At 39.8% G+C, this 17,151-nt stretch overlaps 1 protein-coding gene and 1 long non-coding RNA gene across 3 annotated transcripts in view; one reads left to right on the forward strand and one right to left on the reverse strand.

The window, feature by feature from the left end:
* qrfprb (pyroglutamylated RFamide peptide receptor b) overlaps positions 1-7,189 on the reverse strand; it is a 27,964-nt gene extending 20,775 nt beyond the window's left edge. For both annotated transcript variants that reach the window (XR_006827977.1, XM_046067933.1), the window contains exons 1-2: positions 6,712-7,189; positions 5,129-5,287 (exon numbers count right to left, since the gene is read on the reverse strand). Coding sequence is in view for 1 of the 2 variants with exons in the window: in XM_046067933.1 (XP_045923889.1) it covers positions 5,129-5,287; positions 6,712-7,078 (526 nt within the window). In the remaining variant the exon portion in view is untranslated. The remainder of the gene's footprint in view (positions 1-5,128; positions 5,288-6,711) is intronic.
* Positions 7,190-11,126: 3,937 nt separating this feature from the next.
* LOC123983409 lies at positions 11,127-15,049 on the forward strand. Its single transcript, XR_006828185.1, has 5 exons — positions 11,127-11,262; positions 12,042-12,138; positions 12,820-12,878; positions 13,388-13,477; positions 14,869-15,049. It is a non-coding gene; the product is annotated as an uncharacterized LOC123983409 (long non-coding RNA).
* Positions 15,050-17,151: the final 2,102 nt, after the last annotated feature.

A 17,151-nucleotide genomic window follows, 5' to 3' on the forward strand; every position in this document is an offset into this window, starting at 1 on the left:
GGCTCGTCGGCCTTCTAGGCATTTGCCTGGTATGCCAGATTACCAATCCGGCCCTGGCTCCAAAGTGTTAATGAGACTATTATTAAAACGAATAATGTCGGTATTTGGTGATCGATAAATACTACCAATTACCATATTTTTGTTATTTTTGTAAGACAAAATTTCGATGAAGACCGATTCAACCTCTTCATCAGAATTTAGAAAGGTCCTGTCTATTAACAAATACAAAGTTTTGATGAACAAAACTCCTCCTCCTCCAGACCGGGACTGTCTGCTGATGAAGTGAATAGAGTTATATGATGGCAATTCGTAAAAGCCTAGGCCTTTAGAATCTTCGGTGAGCCATGTTTCAGTAAGAGCAATTATAGAACTCATATTGATTCGATTTAATGAAGATAAAAAATTTACCAACTGATCATAATTTTTAGGGAGAGTGCGAATGTGCAAAGTGCAAAACTTAAAATAAATTGCAATCAACTGGAAATGAATCCATAAAGCAGTTAAATTGGGGTTCACTGTAGTATTCACAAGAATATGAATTGTTAGTAGCTGAAAAGTCAGAAAATTTATCATGGCAATCAATTTCATGTCTGTTGAGTTCAAATGGATTAAATAACATACTATCATCAACTGTAAACCTTTGTTTTGTAATAAGACTGACAGACAGACATACACTAAATTCATCATCATTAAGTGAATAGAAAGGAGGAGGAGAACTGAGGCACAATTTTCACAAATCCATGACATCCAAATGTCAGCTGTCATTTTAGTCACTGGTGTGCATTTTAAATGACAAAGGGAACAGTCAATGCCTGAGCCCACAGATTTTTGGTATTTTAAACATATATATTTCTGACTCATGTAAATTTGTGACAAGCAAAGTGTGTAAAATAGTTTCATAGACGCTCTCACTCTAAACTGTAGGGAAATCACTTCCTTATTCCCTAGGTTTTGTAGAGGGACGGTGAGTAATCCGCTTATCATTTCTCAGGTAAGCAATGTCTCCTCTGTTTCTGGCCTCTTTCATTGCTGGGGTCAGATCCTTGCATTTCAGCCAAAAAGCTTCCGAGAAGTCTTCGTTCACAAAAGTTTTTGTCCCTTTGAGGTACTTAGCTTTCTCGAGAACAGCTAACCTGTCCTTATGGCTGAGAAACTTAACCACTATTGGCCTTGGTTTTTCTCCCTGGCCAGGTGGTTTCTGCTTGTCGTCAAATTTCAATTTTTCTGAGATGGTTTTTCTGATCTTTTCCTCCGAGTCGGCCCACTTCTCATGGACAGTCTCTGTAATTCCGTCGAAGATCAAGTTGTTACAGTAAGACTGATTCTCCAAGTAATCAACTTTAGCTTTCATGTTGTTAAGGCTTGAGCTGATTGTTTTAATCACCATACTGACCATACCACTATACCCAAACTGAGTGGCGCAAAGCAAGGAAGCCAGGAGTCACAAGGAAAGGAGACATGTTAGGAAAGAGGTAAAAATAGGTTAACTATCTATCAAGAAATTAAATTATAATGAAGGCACAGTGCTAGCATAGTTGCGAAGCTGATTTTGAGATGATAAAAATCAGATTGAAGAACGTTATTTCACTAACTATATAATGTTAGTTAGGTCTGATACTAATATTGCTAGCTAATATTGATTCAACATCTGTCAAGGAAAACATTGTAAGGTTACTTTGAATCTCACAGAAATGAAGAGGAAAGGTAGCCTATGTAGTTTTTTCTCACCAAAGAGAAAGGTGAGAGAAATAGAAAATGAACAACTGAGCAAGGTAGACGGAGAGGGTGAGGTGGAAGGAGAGAGAAAAGATGTGGAAGAAAACGTGACAGAGATAGACTACAATGCCAAGCCGACCAGGGACAGGAGGAGGTTGGAGAACGCCACAGGGGTGAAGATATGGAGGGAGAGCATCACCAAGATGAGGATGGAGAAAGCGAGAGACAATATAACGTGCAGGGCTCAACCAGTGAAAGGGAAAGGAGAGTGCCTGGTCCACATGGTATGGAAATTGTTGCTGCATAGTATACTAAATTACATATGAATAAGAACAACAAATGACAAAGACAGACATTTTGCTATAAGGTGTATTTAAGAGACATTGCTTAGACTTCAAATAAATATAAATATTCATGCTTGCTTAAATATGAATAATTGGGGAAACTTGTCATTGTGAAAGTGTGATGAGATGGGGAGATGCGCGAGAGTTTCCCTAAGACCCTCCAGGGAGGAGCCAGAAGAAGCTTCCGCAGCAACTGGTACAAATCTCATCGCTGGTTGGAATACTCGCAATCAAAATCTGCAGCTTAATGTTTTGCTTGTAGGCATTTTTCCCTCCCCGATGCTCCAAGGACTGTTTTCACCTCATTCGAGTGTTATCGTAACTGTAAAAAGGCTACAATGAAAGTAGTTTCTGTTCTCATGCCAGATCTGAAGGCCATGTAAAAGCAATGTTCGCATGGACAGAGAACAAGAAAAATTATGGATAAAAATACCTCAATGTTTGGACTAATGGATGAGCAAAAAAGAAGCAGTGGGCTGAAAATCAATACTACATTAAAAGAGTAGCTGAAATTTTGCCACAGAAAACATAATACAGCGAGGTCACAGGGAGTCTCTCGACTCAGAAAAAAGGGGTGTTTTTCTGTCAGTGTTAGACTTGCTGGGTAACCATAACCCCATAATTAAAAAAAGACTTGAACAACAAGCTAAAAATGCAAAATACAAGATTAAAACAATACAGAATGAAATACTTGAGTGCTTGGCTGCAATGGTCAAAGAGGAAATCATCCAGGAAGTTAAAACAAGCAAGCAGTTTTCAGTTAGTTGTAAGTAAATAAGTTGAACTTAGTTATAGTAGATGCTGTAAAAAGTGTGGCAGATGCAGGAAACTTCTTCTCATTATTGTAATAACTATATGTATTCAAAGAGCTGTATAGCAAGAGGGATATTGACTCAAATTGATCTGAATTTTGCTGGATCTCTTGTTCTGTTCAGAAAGGTCCTGAGTGACTCCAATATTTATCAGACATGCTCCAGTCTAAAACAGTGGACTATGCTAAGGCTGTTGAACTTATTGAAGCACTTAAAGAGACTCTGGTCCAGTACCGTAGTCAAGCCTTTTTTGAGGAAATATGGAATGAAACACTTGATTTATGTCAACAAAGTAACATTGATACAACTCAGCGAAAACCAAAGAGGCGAAGACAGACAACAAAGATGCTTCAGGATACTATTATCCACTCCACCTTGGGACAGCATGTAGTTCCAGACAGCAAACAAACTTTTTGTGTCTCTGTGTACTATCCATTTCTGCATAACATGATTGGTGAAATAGGAAGAAGAAACACAAATTGTAACATAGGGTGTCCAGGCACTAAATCCGTCAAGTACAACTTTTTTGAGAGAGGAGGCTGTTCTGTTATTGGCTGAAGCTTATGATTCAAATATTGAGGATCTCAAACACGAGTTACATCAGACGAGGAGTACTAGACAGAAAAAAGGGGAAAATTAGAGTTCTACCACTCTAATGGAGTCCATACCAGGATGTGTTTTATGAGTTGTTCAGGTTACATAAAATAGTGTTTGTTTTATCTGTGAGCAATGCATCCTGTAAACAAAGTTTTTCATCTCTCAGGCTCATAAAGACTTATTTGTGGTCAATGACAGAAAAGAGACTTTCGAGTTTGGCTGTACTCAGCATTGAATCAAAACACACAAAGGCATTAGCTGTTAGAATGATGACCTCAACAGAATCTGTACTTTAAATTTCTGTAATTATATCTTTGTTTTGGCAACTGAGAAAATCTGAAATCACCTTTAATAAAACCAAAAGTGTGAGAAACAAAGTTTAAAATGTGACCCTGGTGTAAATGTTGTAAATCCTGCTAAACAGGAAGGAGTGTTGTTATTGTTGTTGTTTTTTAATGTTTCTTCTTTTGTATATACAGTATTTTTTACATTTTTTTGAGCAGTGTATATGAGAACAAAAAAAAAATCTCACATATAATTTTTATTTTGTGTGCAAGTCAATTTCAGCTAATAATATTGATTTCATGATATATCTGTCTGGCTCTACCCTCAAGGCTTGTGATATATTTGCTTTTTTTCAACCTGTTCACATCCTTGCTTGTGTACTTTGTGTGTAGCTGGAGGATTAAAAAGTAAAACAATTAGGAAGCAGATTCAGGGTCAAATCATCCCCGTGTAAACAAAGGAATCTCTTCCTTGACACTTTCCAATTCTGCACAAACATAACTAAATGAGTCGAGACACGAGGAGGTTGATTCTTTTTTATGTTGAAGTCACAGCAGTGAGAGCTGCAGCTGTGCCATCACTTCAAAACTTTCCGTCATTGCTGTTGTCTGCTGCTGAACTTCCTTTACATCTCAATATACTGTTCCCCACCAAACAATGGATAAAGGTAGGGACGTTTCCTTTTGCACTTATGCGAATGTGTTTTTTTATCCGAATCGAGGGTCTAAAGACAGGGGGTGTATACTGTACAGATTGTAAAGCCCCCTGAAGCAAATTTGTAATTTGTGATATTGGGATATATAAATAAAAATGCACTTCATTTGATTGGACTTACACAGGTGTTGTTCAGAGTCGTTTACATTGATGTTTTCTCTGACCCCCTGACAGGAAGTCAGATCAACCAACCACATTTGAGCGCGTTGATCTGAAGTGCACACCTATGTTACCAAATCTCAACAATGTGTTGTGCAAATCTGCTCGTCAAGTAAGCTGATTTGTTAATCCAACTCTGTTTAGGAGGCGGGTTCAAAACAGAAAAGAAAAAGTATGTAAACATTACACTCAAACTCTACACTAGTGTAAAACAAACAGCCACGTCTATGAACAACCCCCAAATGTGTTTGCCCACATGAAGCCTGGAGAGTACCAGCCTTTGTTGAGATTTGAGAGGGGTGAGCATCGGCCCTTCTTCAAGCCTCTGACCTACTACCCATAGCACTCTTCTCTGTGTAGGTATAGCACATTTCTAGCTTTAATTGGATCTCACAAAGCATAGAATATGTGAGGTATAGCCACAGAAAAAAGGTTTCTTTGAACACACAAACACGTCCACTCCTAAAAGCATAATAAGACACTTGTGCAAATATATAATACCTAGCATCTTGTGTGCTCTTTTGGAAGAGTACTGCCTTCTCATTTTCAATGGGAAGACAATGCCCTGGTATCTCTCAATGGCAATGCAGGTCATTGTGAGGATGCCTGTCACTATGGCTGTAGTCTGTACAAAGGGAACTGTCTTGCAAACCAGGACCCCTGCATTAAAAACAGAGGGATGAAACAATGAGATACTGAGAAACAGAAGCAGAAAACATGCATTTCTATTAAAGTTAACATCACTCCCTTTGTTTGAACAGACTGGAAATGGGGGTGAGCTATTCCTCATCCTTTTCATCTGCCTGTGGGGTTTCATTGAGAAAACGACCATCTCTGATTACACTTGAATAGGTACTCACACATATTTCACAGCTAATGAAGCACAGAGCTGAAACCTAGGTGAAATCTCATGCACTGTAAGGCCCACATTTTAAGTCTACCCTGCTTCACTCTTAACTAATTGTGACCATATTTTAATAGGAGCATCTGCTTTTAGCTGAATTTCTATTGCTATGATACACTGAATGTCAGCTGTTGGTTACATTTCTTTGAGATGTCCTCATTGGTATTGGACACGGTCACAGTGTTGTGAATTTTTAAATAAAATGATATCCTGTCAAAGACGTGGCATTTGAGCTCTTTGCTGCTTTTTAAAGGCTGTAAAAGAGTTGTTATATATTGTCAAGCCTTTAAATTTTGTGCAATGCAATAATTTACAACAGTAACATAACAATTCATTATATGTCACAGCTTCAAAAGCTCAATCAACAACAGTATTACAAAGCATTGTATTAGGTTATAATTACAACTCTCATTCATTATCATTTGTTGTGAAGTTTCTGTTGGCCAATGCAAAAGCTAGAGTGTATCTTGCACAGCCTGTAATATTCCAGTGCTCATGAGTTAACATTGTGCATGTGGCAGTCGTCAATGCACCCATTGCATCTGTGTAGAAATGTTTTATAATTTTTCTCTGAATAGCCTATACTGTATTTTCCACATTACCTCCTCTCCTCACCTCAAAGTCTCAGTCCCTTCAGGTTTGTGACTAAAAATAAATAGCCTGTGTTTACTACTGAACCCTTGAGGAGACAGGAGAGGTGTCTGTCATTGAGAGCTATTGCTGCAATAATTTGGGTTCTCTTTGAAAGGTCATTTCTGGAAGGGATCAATGTTTTGTTTGCTTGCTGGCTGCCATAATTTGCGTTGTTTTCTTGCTTTTACATATTTGTTTGGCATGGCATGGTCCCACTGCTGTATTTAGTTTCATTCATTGTTCAGCAGGCCTACTTAATAGTTATTGTGCTCAATAGCTTATCTAGAGTATATGACTACATCAACTTTTATTTCACTTTAATATCATTATTCACTCAGTTAAACTGATGCATGGTACAATAAGACTGTATAGGACCAATTCAACAAGAATTTGCAAACATTTAGGTAGATATATTTCATATTATGCTTTTCTTATTTTCCACACTACATAGAGAAAGATTCCAAATTGTTCGAGATACTGATTCTCATGCCTGACATGGTCTTAAAAAGTATGAAGTAGACTATAAGTTTAGAGGTTAAAAACTCACCCCCGAACCATTCAGAGGAGATGTTCTGCAGCAAAGTAAAAGGTATGCAGAAGAAAGTGATGAGCAGGTCGCTGACCGCCAAAGAGCAAATAAAAATATCTGTCGCCGTGTGTATCGCCCGTTTCTTCAAAACTATGTAGATGACCAAACTATTTCCAGCCAGAGCCATGACGAAAATAACCATATATACGATCACGAAGGTGGTCTTTGCGCTTGACGGTAACTCGGGGATGTAGACGAGCGGCTGGATGTTGTAAGTGTTGATAAACTCCTGGCGGCTCAGGTTGTAGTACTGAAGCATCTCCTGCAGCACTTGAGGAGTTATTTTGGTGGACCCCTGCCCCGAATCTGTCGAGGCTGCTGCCATCCTGACGTGTCTTCAATCCTGAGAGGGACTTGCTTGCAAGAAGGTGAATCAATCTGTGAATGTTCAGAGCCGAAACCTGTCTTTATAACCCACAAGTGCGTCTGGATGTTGCGCCGCCTCCTTCACCCTGCAGAACGTGCTGCAGCAGCAGCTGTTGCTCTGTGTGTGTGTGTGTGTGTGTGTGTGTGTGTAAGTGAGAGAGGGAGAGAGAGAGAGAGAGAGAGAGAGAGAGAGTGCTACTCATCTGACTCTGTAGCAGATACTGTTACAGACCAGGGGAAGCTTGTTAATTAGGGCGACCGGGCGACGCACCGCCAAGCCGGGAAAAAGGCAGGAGATTTTTCTCACACTTTCTACCACACTGTTACTTAGCTGTGACTGTTTTTGACAGTTTGTCTCTGAATATCGCTGTCCAATCAGCGTAAAGTCGTGTTCCGTGGAGTCCCGCCTCTTTTGGGGCGAATTCAGTCTGGCTGTAAATCGCCCAGATCTCTCTCATAGACTTTCATGTAAAGGCAGTTTTTTTCGAGCTGCGGCCGCTGCAATGCAATCTGTATGGGTTCCTGGAGGGCTCGCACTTACGTGTTTACGTCATGCGCCCAGCAGCAGAGCTACGCTTCTGCCACCTGAAAACCACTCGGCAGTCCTCCAGCTTGTTGCTCTCACTACGAGCAGCTGCTGTAGAAAACGTACGTTCAGGCTGAAAATTCAACCGTGGTGTCTGAAGATGCAGCAACTTTACCAGCGGTGAGTAAGACACAGTATAAATAATACATGTAATTTGTTAAGCTGTGAGGGGAGGAAAGCTAGCCACTAGGCTAATTTATGCTCAGTAAAATGCCAGAGGCTAAGCTAATAATCTTGATAGTTATTATTAATTTAAAGTTAGCTGCACTTAACCATTAACAATTATTTGATGTGTTGTTTTTTTCTTTTATTGCCAGAAACCAAAGAAGAATAAGGAGGTAACGTTAGCATGATGTGGCCACCACTGGCATCTTGTCAGAGGAGGGTAAAAAGAAGAAGAAGTAGGAAAGCAACAAAGAAAATAAACCAAAAATAATAGAATATACCTTTCATATTTCCCCTTACACGCCTTGACACAGAATGAGAATGTAAGAACAGCACATAGTTCGTTGTTACTGTGTGATTATAGAGTACAGGAGAACAGTGGATACTTTAATACAGCCCACAGTCCTAATAATACTGTGTATCTACAGGATAACAAGTGGATTTTTTACTACTCTCTGCTTACCTTATTAGTCTCGTGTAATGTGTGTAACTTAAAGAATGAAAATTAATACTGTGCTCCTCTGTACCCCATTAAGCATTTAAGATTAGCTATGTTTGATCCACCTTCATATACAGCATATGTGACATTATTACATAACTGTAGCCTATTACTTGAGAGGGGTCCCTTAGCTGCAACACAAGATTAATTGTAAATAATTTTATTCATTGCACATCATCAGCCAAGTCCCACTGTGCTTTATTCTGGATTTATTGTTCCTAAATAAAAGGTTTGTCACAGCTAAATCAGATGATTGTGACAGTCATTCTTTTTTTCAATATTGCTAAAGTAGTTGCCTTTACATCCAAAGGTCTAAAGATCTGTTGATCTTCACTGTGGACTGTTCATTCATTGTAGACATTGACAATGAACATAAGGATGCGAATTGGAGCTTTAAATTTATCATCTAGATGAGTGGTTGAACCTTTTAGGAAGTTGTGACCCCTTAATTAAAGAATAATGCAACAGTTATTCCTCTCACAAAAAAAAATCACGAATTCATAAGCAATAAAATGCACCACTGCTCAATTTATTACACTCAGGGGTTTTGCTGGTGCAGCCTTATGTGGTCTGGTATGACCAGTAGCTTTGTGGCTAATTAGCTAATTTGGTAAAGTACTTGAAAACTGTAAGTAGCAGCAGCTACTCAGCAGCAAAAGTAACATTACTAAGTTATGTCACTCCATTAGCTATGTTTCATTCATTTAAATTGAAACGACCCTGGATCTGCAAAGGGCCCAGACAGACATGCAAAAATTTAATAATTCACCCACTCTTAAAGTAACTACTACTCACTCAATGTGCATAGGCATGGACACTGAAGGTGAGGGTGCTAAAGGGGGTTGCACTACCCCCTAGAAACTTTATAAAAACCATCAATTTATACAAAAAATAGTGTGATGCAGACTCAGAGGTGAGAGAGGGCTTATGGACAGAAATGTGAGATTAAAAACGTTCTTCGATCATGAAGCTTATGTTCCTCTGCAGTTCTGTGGTTTATCAGTGAAGTGTCTGAACTACACTGCAGACTGCAGTCTATGTTAACAGTGATAGACAGATAGATCCACGTTACACTTGTCTCCTCTAACATCTCCTCACTGCGCTGTATCATTATGAGCTATGATGAACTATGATAAATCTCTTTCTCTCGTCCAGGTGCTGTCTCTCCCTCTTCATCTCCTTGCAAAATGTCCCACATTAGTTCCTGTTGTTGACTGTGTAGTTGCCGTGGCTGCTTTGACTTACAGTATGTTGATGCGGAGCTGTTGTCTGCTGAGGTGTAAAATGTTGTCAAATTCTGGTAAATTCTTGTTAATAACTATTAGATATAAATTATCCTGGCCATTCAAATGAATACAAAAACATGACTATTGTGTACCATTTAGTATGACGTTGTTATACAGACTGACCTCTCGCCGTCCCTACAGGGGATATGGTTTTGGTTGACACACTTTTTACTCTCTGACATAATTTATGTTAGAGTATTCCATGAATGAAATATTAGGGTCTCAGTTAAAATAAATATGTTTTAATGTATGCAAATGTTTTCTAAAATTTAATTCATGATTTAAGTCATATTGTGCATTTGTGCCAATCAACCTCATCACACGGTTGGGTAGGGCTTCACATTTGCTCAGATTCTTAAGGACGACCCTGCGTTACTTATTATTTTACTTTCGTTATCCAGCCCCAGCTCTGTTAAAAGGTGCCTTTAGAGAACTCCAAGGCCTCCACATCTGCAGCTGTATTTTTGTCTGGGTGGAAATAGAAGAGGGAGAGAGAGAGAGAGAGAGAGATGTAGGGCTTATACTCGTTGTACAGTGCCAGAAACAGATTGTGGTAATGAGAAGGGCAAAAAGTTGAACATTATCATGAATTGGGAGAAATAAGGGAGAATTGTGGCAGTGGGAGGGAACAGTGAGAGGGCAATGAAAAATGTGACTGTCCTTGGGCAAGACCAAGCAGCAACCTCCGGGTTTGAAAAGTGAAACCAATGAAGAAGTGCCTTAAACCTATTCTGTGTAATGGCCTGCGGTATGTATCACACAATTTTAAAATTGCGAACCCTCATAACAGGTTGCATATGTCTCTGCATGGTTGTGAGTTCAACCAATGAAAGATTAAAGAAAGTGCAGCAGAGGAATAAATGCTAGGTTGTAATTTGTCAGATATAAAAAGCTTTAACATCATTGTAAACTGCAATTTGTTTCAATCCATAAATGCCACAGAGGAGTGTCATTCCACTTCCCTGCGTCATATAAAATGGGATGCTTAAAAGAAATTATTGCATACATTTGTGGGATTTCCTCTAACATGATTATTTGCCTTTGATTTCAATGTACCTTTAAAGACTATTGTGTGACTCATCCCAGTAATTTAAACAGACTGAGAAGTGCAGTTAAAAGAAACGTCAAACTCCAGAGTGACTACATTAATAGATTTCAAAGTACACATTTGTCAGACACTCTTTTCAAAGTTGAGGTTGAAAATGTGCAAGACATCCTTCATGTAACTCCCAAGGTTTAGGAGGACAAATACATCCAATCAGTCTTTCATTCAACAACATACACGACATAGAAGCTGACCCAAGTAGAGCCTTAGGGCCCGTGTCCACCAAAGCGTTTTTGCCAGCTGAAAACGCCACCTGCTGTTCTGAAAACGCCTAGCTGGGAGCGCCAGGGTGCTTTTTGGAGGCGCAGTGTTTTTTTTTCGAGACGCTGTGGTTGCTATGATACATAATTTCCGTGGAGGCAATGTGCTGCAAGTAGGGTAGCCTACTTAGTTTTACCACAAAGTATGTAGGCCAACTTGCTCTGCATGAAGAGAAGGCTGAAATATGAGAGCACAGTATGTGGATTCATGAGATTTTGCGGGCGAGGAAACACCTCGGCGAGTAGGTACATCGTTTCGTTCAAGATCGGATGTGCTCGGTTGAAAGTTGAACATTTTTCAACTCTCGGCGACCGAGAAAAAATATGCAATTATTTAGTAATAAATAGGACTGATAAGAGCATCGATAAAGAACTGAACCAATAAGGATTACCTATACAAATGTGTCAATAAAATCCTAGTGATCCCAACTCGTGAGAAAATGTCCAGGCCATCTCTGTGTCCTGGTTATAAAATCCGGCCCAATCGAATCTGTAATTGAATAACCCTGGTCTGCAGTGATCATAGTAATATATCTTCCTTGCGATGAAATTAAACTGAATGCAGAATTGTAGACAATATTTTGTCTTTTTAATCCATGTTTCCATTGCATGGGTAGCCTTTGGAGATTGCTGGAAATTGAAAATTAAGGAGTCCCCCTCCTTAAAGGGTAAATTATTATCATAACAATTTAATAATGCATTGCATTTAAACAGAACTTTTCATACACAAAAAGCAATAACAGTAGCCTTCTGGTCATAACAGGCTGGACACGCACACTGAAAAACGGGAGACTGGTCACCTGTTAGATTTATTAAATTATATTTAGTGTATTTTACTAAAGGGTTTTATGTTCTTTAGTAAAACGTGACAGCATTGTGTAGACTGCACATTATATTCAGAAAGCATATGCGAACATATTTAGCTCATGTTGGGATTAAGTAAGTCAATCAAGTGAATGTATCAGTTGTCATTTTATCTCGTGATATCCACACATGGGTACAATTGCATTTCGGGAAGAAGAAAGAAAAGGCCGCGCTTTTTTCCACGTTCCAACCGCGTGCACTCTTCCAGCTCAACTCGCCCATGGGTCTATTCCACCATCGCTCGTCTCAACTCTGTAAGTATGCTTTGCAAAGACCCTTTTGGTAACAGCAATGAAATAATGTGGGATCCCCATTTTCGAAGAGAGGGTATGAAAAAAGCAGAATTTACAAGATGAAAGTGGGACTAATGCGGGGGACCGCTTTGATCTTGACAAATGGTTGCATAGCTCAGAGTAACTTTACCAGAAACTTAAGAGAGAAACAGAGATGTGCATCATGTAATTTACAGACAGAATAAAATAATAATTGGACAAACAAAGAGCTTTGTTGCAGCAAAACTGAAATTGGTGATTTTTGGAACAAAAAGGTTTTGGTGAGTTTTATTTTGTTTTTGTCGAATTTGAGTGTGAGTGTGTTTTAACCATGAGCGAACAGGTAACAATAACTAAAGTTAAAGTAATTTGAGCTAACGTTAGTCCCAGTTCTGGAAGCCAGAGATGCTCGATTTCAGAAAGTGCACAGCTGTATTTTCCTGCTTTTACTGGGTAATTGCTTTAACCTTATACAGCAAATTAGTAACTGTAATAGAAATTTTTAAAAAAACTTTGTGGGGGGGGGGGGGGGGGGGGGGGGATCTTAGTAGTTCATCTTAAACAAGAAAGAAGAGTTTAACTTGAAAGGCTCATGGTTTCTTGTCTAGATTTTAATTATTTCATGGCAACATGAATTTATGTTGTTGCTCTTTGTTGTTGCAGATGGACACTAAACTCACACTCTGGAGGCAGCTCTTTCACTGAGGGCTCACGTTTTTGTGGTTAGTAATGTTTACATTTTTTGCCACACTTTTGACAGGGCAGGGATCTGCAGTAGGCTATTCAGTGTTCTTCTCTTTCTCTCTGCCAAATATACGTTGGCAACCATTAATAAGTCTGTGTTGAGAAGCCTATGTTGGCATTAGGTTGGCAGAGGTAGGCAGAGTACCCAAAATCTGTAATCAAGTAAATGTGGTAGTGAAAATAACTATTTGAGTTAAGCTTAATATATACTTCTGCATACAGTTAAATAACAAACAAACACTAGGGACTAACACTAAATTAATATTATAGTCCTTAGTAAGCCGGTAAATATTAATCAAAAAGTGTTGTAATTGTCTCTTATACTTTATGAATAGGCAAACAATTCAAACAAACCTATGTATTATGTTCATTGCTAGTCAATTGATGATGAAATGTCTTTACCTTTGCATTCAAATATAACAGCCATGTGTAACTTGGAATAGCTTTGTGTTAAAATACAGCCATGTGCTTTGTTTTATTCTTTAAGGATGACATTGATGCTGGACGGGAATGTGTCATCAAAGGACTCTGCATCTACCTCAATGAGGATCCTTATCATGTTGTGCAGGAGTATGTGGTGAGTGTATATAGAAGTAATAGTGTTATAGTGTAACATTGTTAGGTGCCGATCAGACAGTACTGCCCTTTTTGTTGAAGCCTACTATAGAAAAAAAAAGAAGAGCAATATCCTGCTCATGTTGGTTGCTTTCCATCCACTGAATTAGCTGTCCTTAGTTTAACCATAATTTTGTTATTTAGTGAACTTGCAGATCTCCAAAAACATCTACATAAAAATAAATGGATGGGCAGAGAGAACTTGCTCTGGCTAGTCTCCCCTCCATGATTATGGTTTTCGCTAGAGTTCAAGTACCCAAAATGTACCTTTTTTTTAAAAGTACTTCACGTCTCTGTTTTTTGTCTCTGTAATAACAAATACACTGTAATTTCAGTTAATCAAACAAACATTATAAAACATTAGTGTACCTGCTATTTCTGTATGCAAACGTACATATGCCAGAGGGCTTTGGGTCTTTATAACTAGGGGTGTGACGAGACACGAAATTGGGTTCACAAGATCGAGACGAGAGTTTGACACTGCTTTTAAGAGATCTTCAATGCTGAATTATATGAAGATTTTGAACATTAATTTATTTCCTACAATCTATGGTAAAAATGTTTTTATTTATGTAAAGGGTAACACAAAATTCTGGTGACAGGGAACAATTCAAACAAAATAGAATATAATGCAGTGAGGCTCTCAGGCATTATGTAGTGCTTTGAGTTATGTTTTCTCCTGTTGTGCAACTTTGCTCAAGTAATATCATTCCTTCTGAGTAAACACACATGCGGGCATGACTTTGCTGCATTTCTGCTCACATTCACAATTTTCTGCACATTTAAAATCTCCCCACATTGCTGTGTTCTCTATGAAGTTGAGAAGAAAGTCGTAATAATACTTGGGCTGGATCCAAATATTCGATCGTTGGGTATGTCTTCGATTTTCAATATTGAGACTCGAATATTACGGGGGGGGTTTTCGCACACATGACCTCTGCTCATAACAGTTTAAGTAATGCTCCAGTTCACATTAAAGGGGAAACAAAATGCTGAAGCCCTCAGCTGTGTGGGAGCACTTGAAAGAACATTTAGTAGGCTATGATAAAAGTGAATTTTGCACAATAACGTGTTACTTTCCAATACAGGAATAGCGCTTATCCTGTCTGCTCTCCGCAGATGTTTAGGCTATTGAATGTGAGGCATCGCATAAATTATACAGTTTTATAAATTATACAGTCCTTGCTGAAAGTATCAATGACTACCCCATTAGAATATATTTTTAAACTACTCCTTCTCAGTGCTGTATTTTTAAGAACAAAAGTAATGTTGGAAGTAACTTTGTAGTTTAAAAGATGTCCTATGTCCTAATGAGGTCTGAGTTTAAATAATTTTCTCCTTTCTTTTCACCAGGAAATGGCTGAGACCCATTTCTTCAGTGCTGTACACGACACGTACATGACTACGGGAGGATCTTTGTTGTTAAAGACACTGTCAACAGCGAACCCTCTGCATCGGAATAGTCATCGAAGGTGGTGTGGTGGCACTTTGAGATCTTGAGAATGTAGCTATTGCGTCTGCAATGTTGTTTGGACTCTTTCATGCATTAAACAGGCAATACCCTACAAAGCTCCACTACCCTTGAGTTAATTCAAAAGATCATCATGGAGCTAGATGCAGGGGAACGGTCAAGAAAGCTTGAAAACTAAGCTCCACCAGTGAAGAGAGCTAATTGTTCTTGGCTCTTGGTTGGATTAGGACATGGCTGTTGGCAAACTAATAATCTCTACCTCTACATTCTTGGACTGAGTGGTGTTGCAGCCTGATTTTGCTATCACCAATTGAGTGTTATTCAAGATGTACAGTTTTGATTACTATACAGTACCAGGCACATTTAAATTTAACCATTGCATTTTAATGCGCTAATATATAATGCATTTTTCAAAAACCTTGAGCTTCCCCCAGGACATTTAATGTGTATATTTGGTTTTGTTTTTTTTTTTTTTGATGCAGATGTATTTTTGAAAAGCTCTGGCATGTTTTGGCCAAACTAAGCTACGTCTAGAAAGAGAGCGCATTATACATGCATTGGCGTCGTAAAACGGACTCTTATCCAGTTTTAATCCACTCTTTTTCGTTACATTTTTTTATATCCTTTTTATTTAACTTAAGTTTTTAAGTTAAGTTTTACATGGGTTAAGGATTTTAGTCATCCGACATGGATTTTAAGCTAGATGACCGTAAAAACGCAATCAACGCTACTGATCGCAACAAAGCTCCGGTGACTTTGCTAGCCGAGATAACTCTGCCCCATGAGGACTGCACACTCCTTAAAAAAGCGAACAAGAAGATTGCTGACCTTATGGAAGACATCCGATGACTTTCAGAGGAACTCAAAGAGAAAGATTCCCTGCTGACTGGCTTTATGTATGTGGCTTCAGTACAAGCCAAACAGATTGTTTCTCTTAGCGCAACCGCTAACATCCAGGACACCGTGTTATGGGACCCCTCTGGCCTTCCCAGGCTTTCCTCCTGCTCGACTCCGAAGCATCAGTCAACCTGGGCTGAAGTGGTGGTCCGTGGCTGCAAGAGAGGCTCGGATGGGGCTGCCTCTCCTCCGCACATCGGCCTCTCCAACCGCTATGCAGCCCTGTCTGACGACACTCTGGTCCAACCAGCGGATGCACCTGCGGCTTCGAGTCTCCCTGATACGGATCTCTTTCGGCGCACAGTGCCTGCCGACACTTCTGCATCTCCTCCACCGGCTACATCTCCTGCACTGGGCTGCCGGTCTGCCGCTGGGCCTGATCGGCAGCTGTCATCCCGGTCAAAAACCTCGGCTTCCCGACATAGGATCCTGAAGGAGGCTGTGCTCTACCCTGCACCATCGGGTAGCCCTTCTCTCAGGTCTGTTACTGCTGCTCCAACACAACACTCGGCAGCTCACACACTCCATCCTCAGTCCGCACGCAGTGTTGAAGCAGATTCTGCATAGTCCTGCTCTGGAACCCCATAACCGGCATCTCCTCGTCCTCTTTTCTCCCCAACCACACTAATAATTGGTGACTCCATAACCAGAAACATCCGTTTCTTTAACGCTCCCACTCACTGCTTCCCCGGTGCCACCACGGCTGACATTTTAAAAAAGGACCTAATGCCATCGCACCCGTCCTCCATCACAAGAGTGATAGTCCATGTCGGAACAAATGACACAGCTCTTCAGCAGTCTGAGCTGACAAAATCAGATTTTAACCGTCTTTTAAACTTTTTAAAGCAGTGTGGAAAGTCCGTTTTTATCTCTGGTCCCATTCCCACAGTTGGTCGCGGTGCTGGCCGCTTCAGTAGACTCCTTGGCCTCCACGACTGGCTCCAGTCCGCCTGCAGGGCTCATCGTGTGTGTTATGTGGATAATTTTAATATTTTCTGGCAAAAAATGCCTCTTTTTAAGACAGACTGATTTCACCCAAACAAACGGTGCTCAGAAATGTTAGCTGCGCACATACAGCATGCGGTGCGGTCCACACATGACTTACATGAATGACTAATCATTCATGCAACATACCTGGACACACCACCGCTCACTGAACAGATCTCTGCCTCACTGCCACAAACAACTGTCTCCACCTGCTGGCATGTAAAGCCGTCTGCTCCCAGCGCTGTTCCAAAGACTTCTATTCCTGTCATCATCACGCATAG

The sequence above is a fragment of the Micropterus dolomieu genome, linkage group LG14 (assembly GCF_021292245.1).
Source record: "Micropterus dolomieu isolate WLL.071019.BEF.003 ecotype Adirondacks linkage group LG14, ASM2129224v1, whole genome shotgun sequence".
NCBI lineage: Eukaryota > Metazoa > Chordata > Actinopteri > Centrarchiformes > Centrarchidae > Micropterus > Micropterus dolomieu.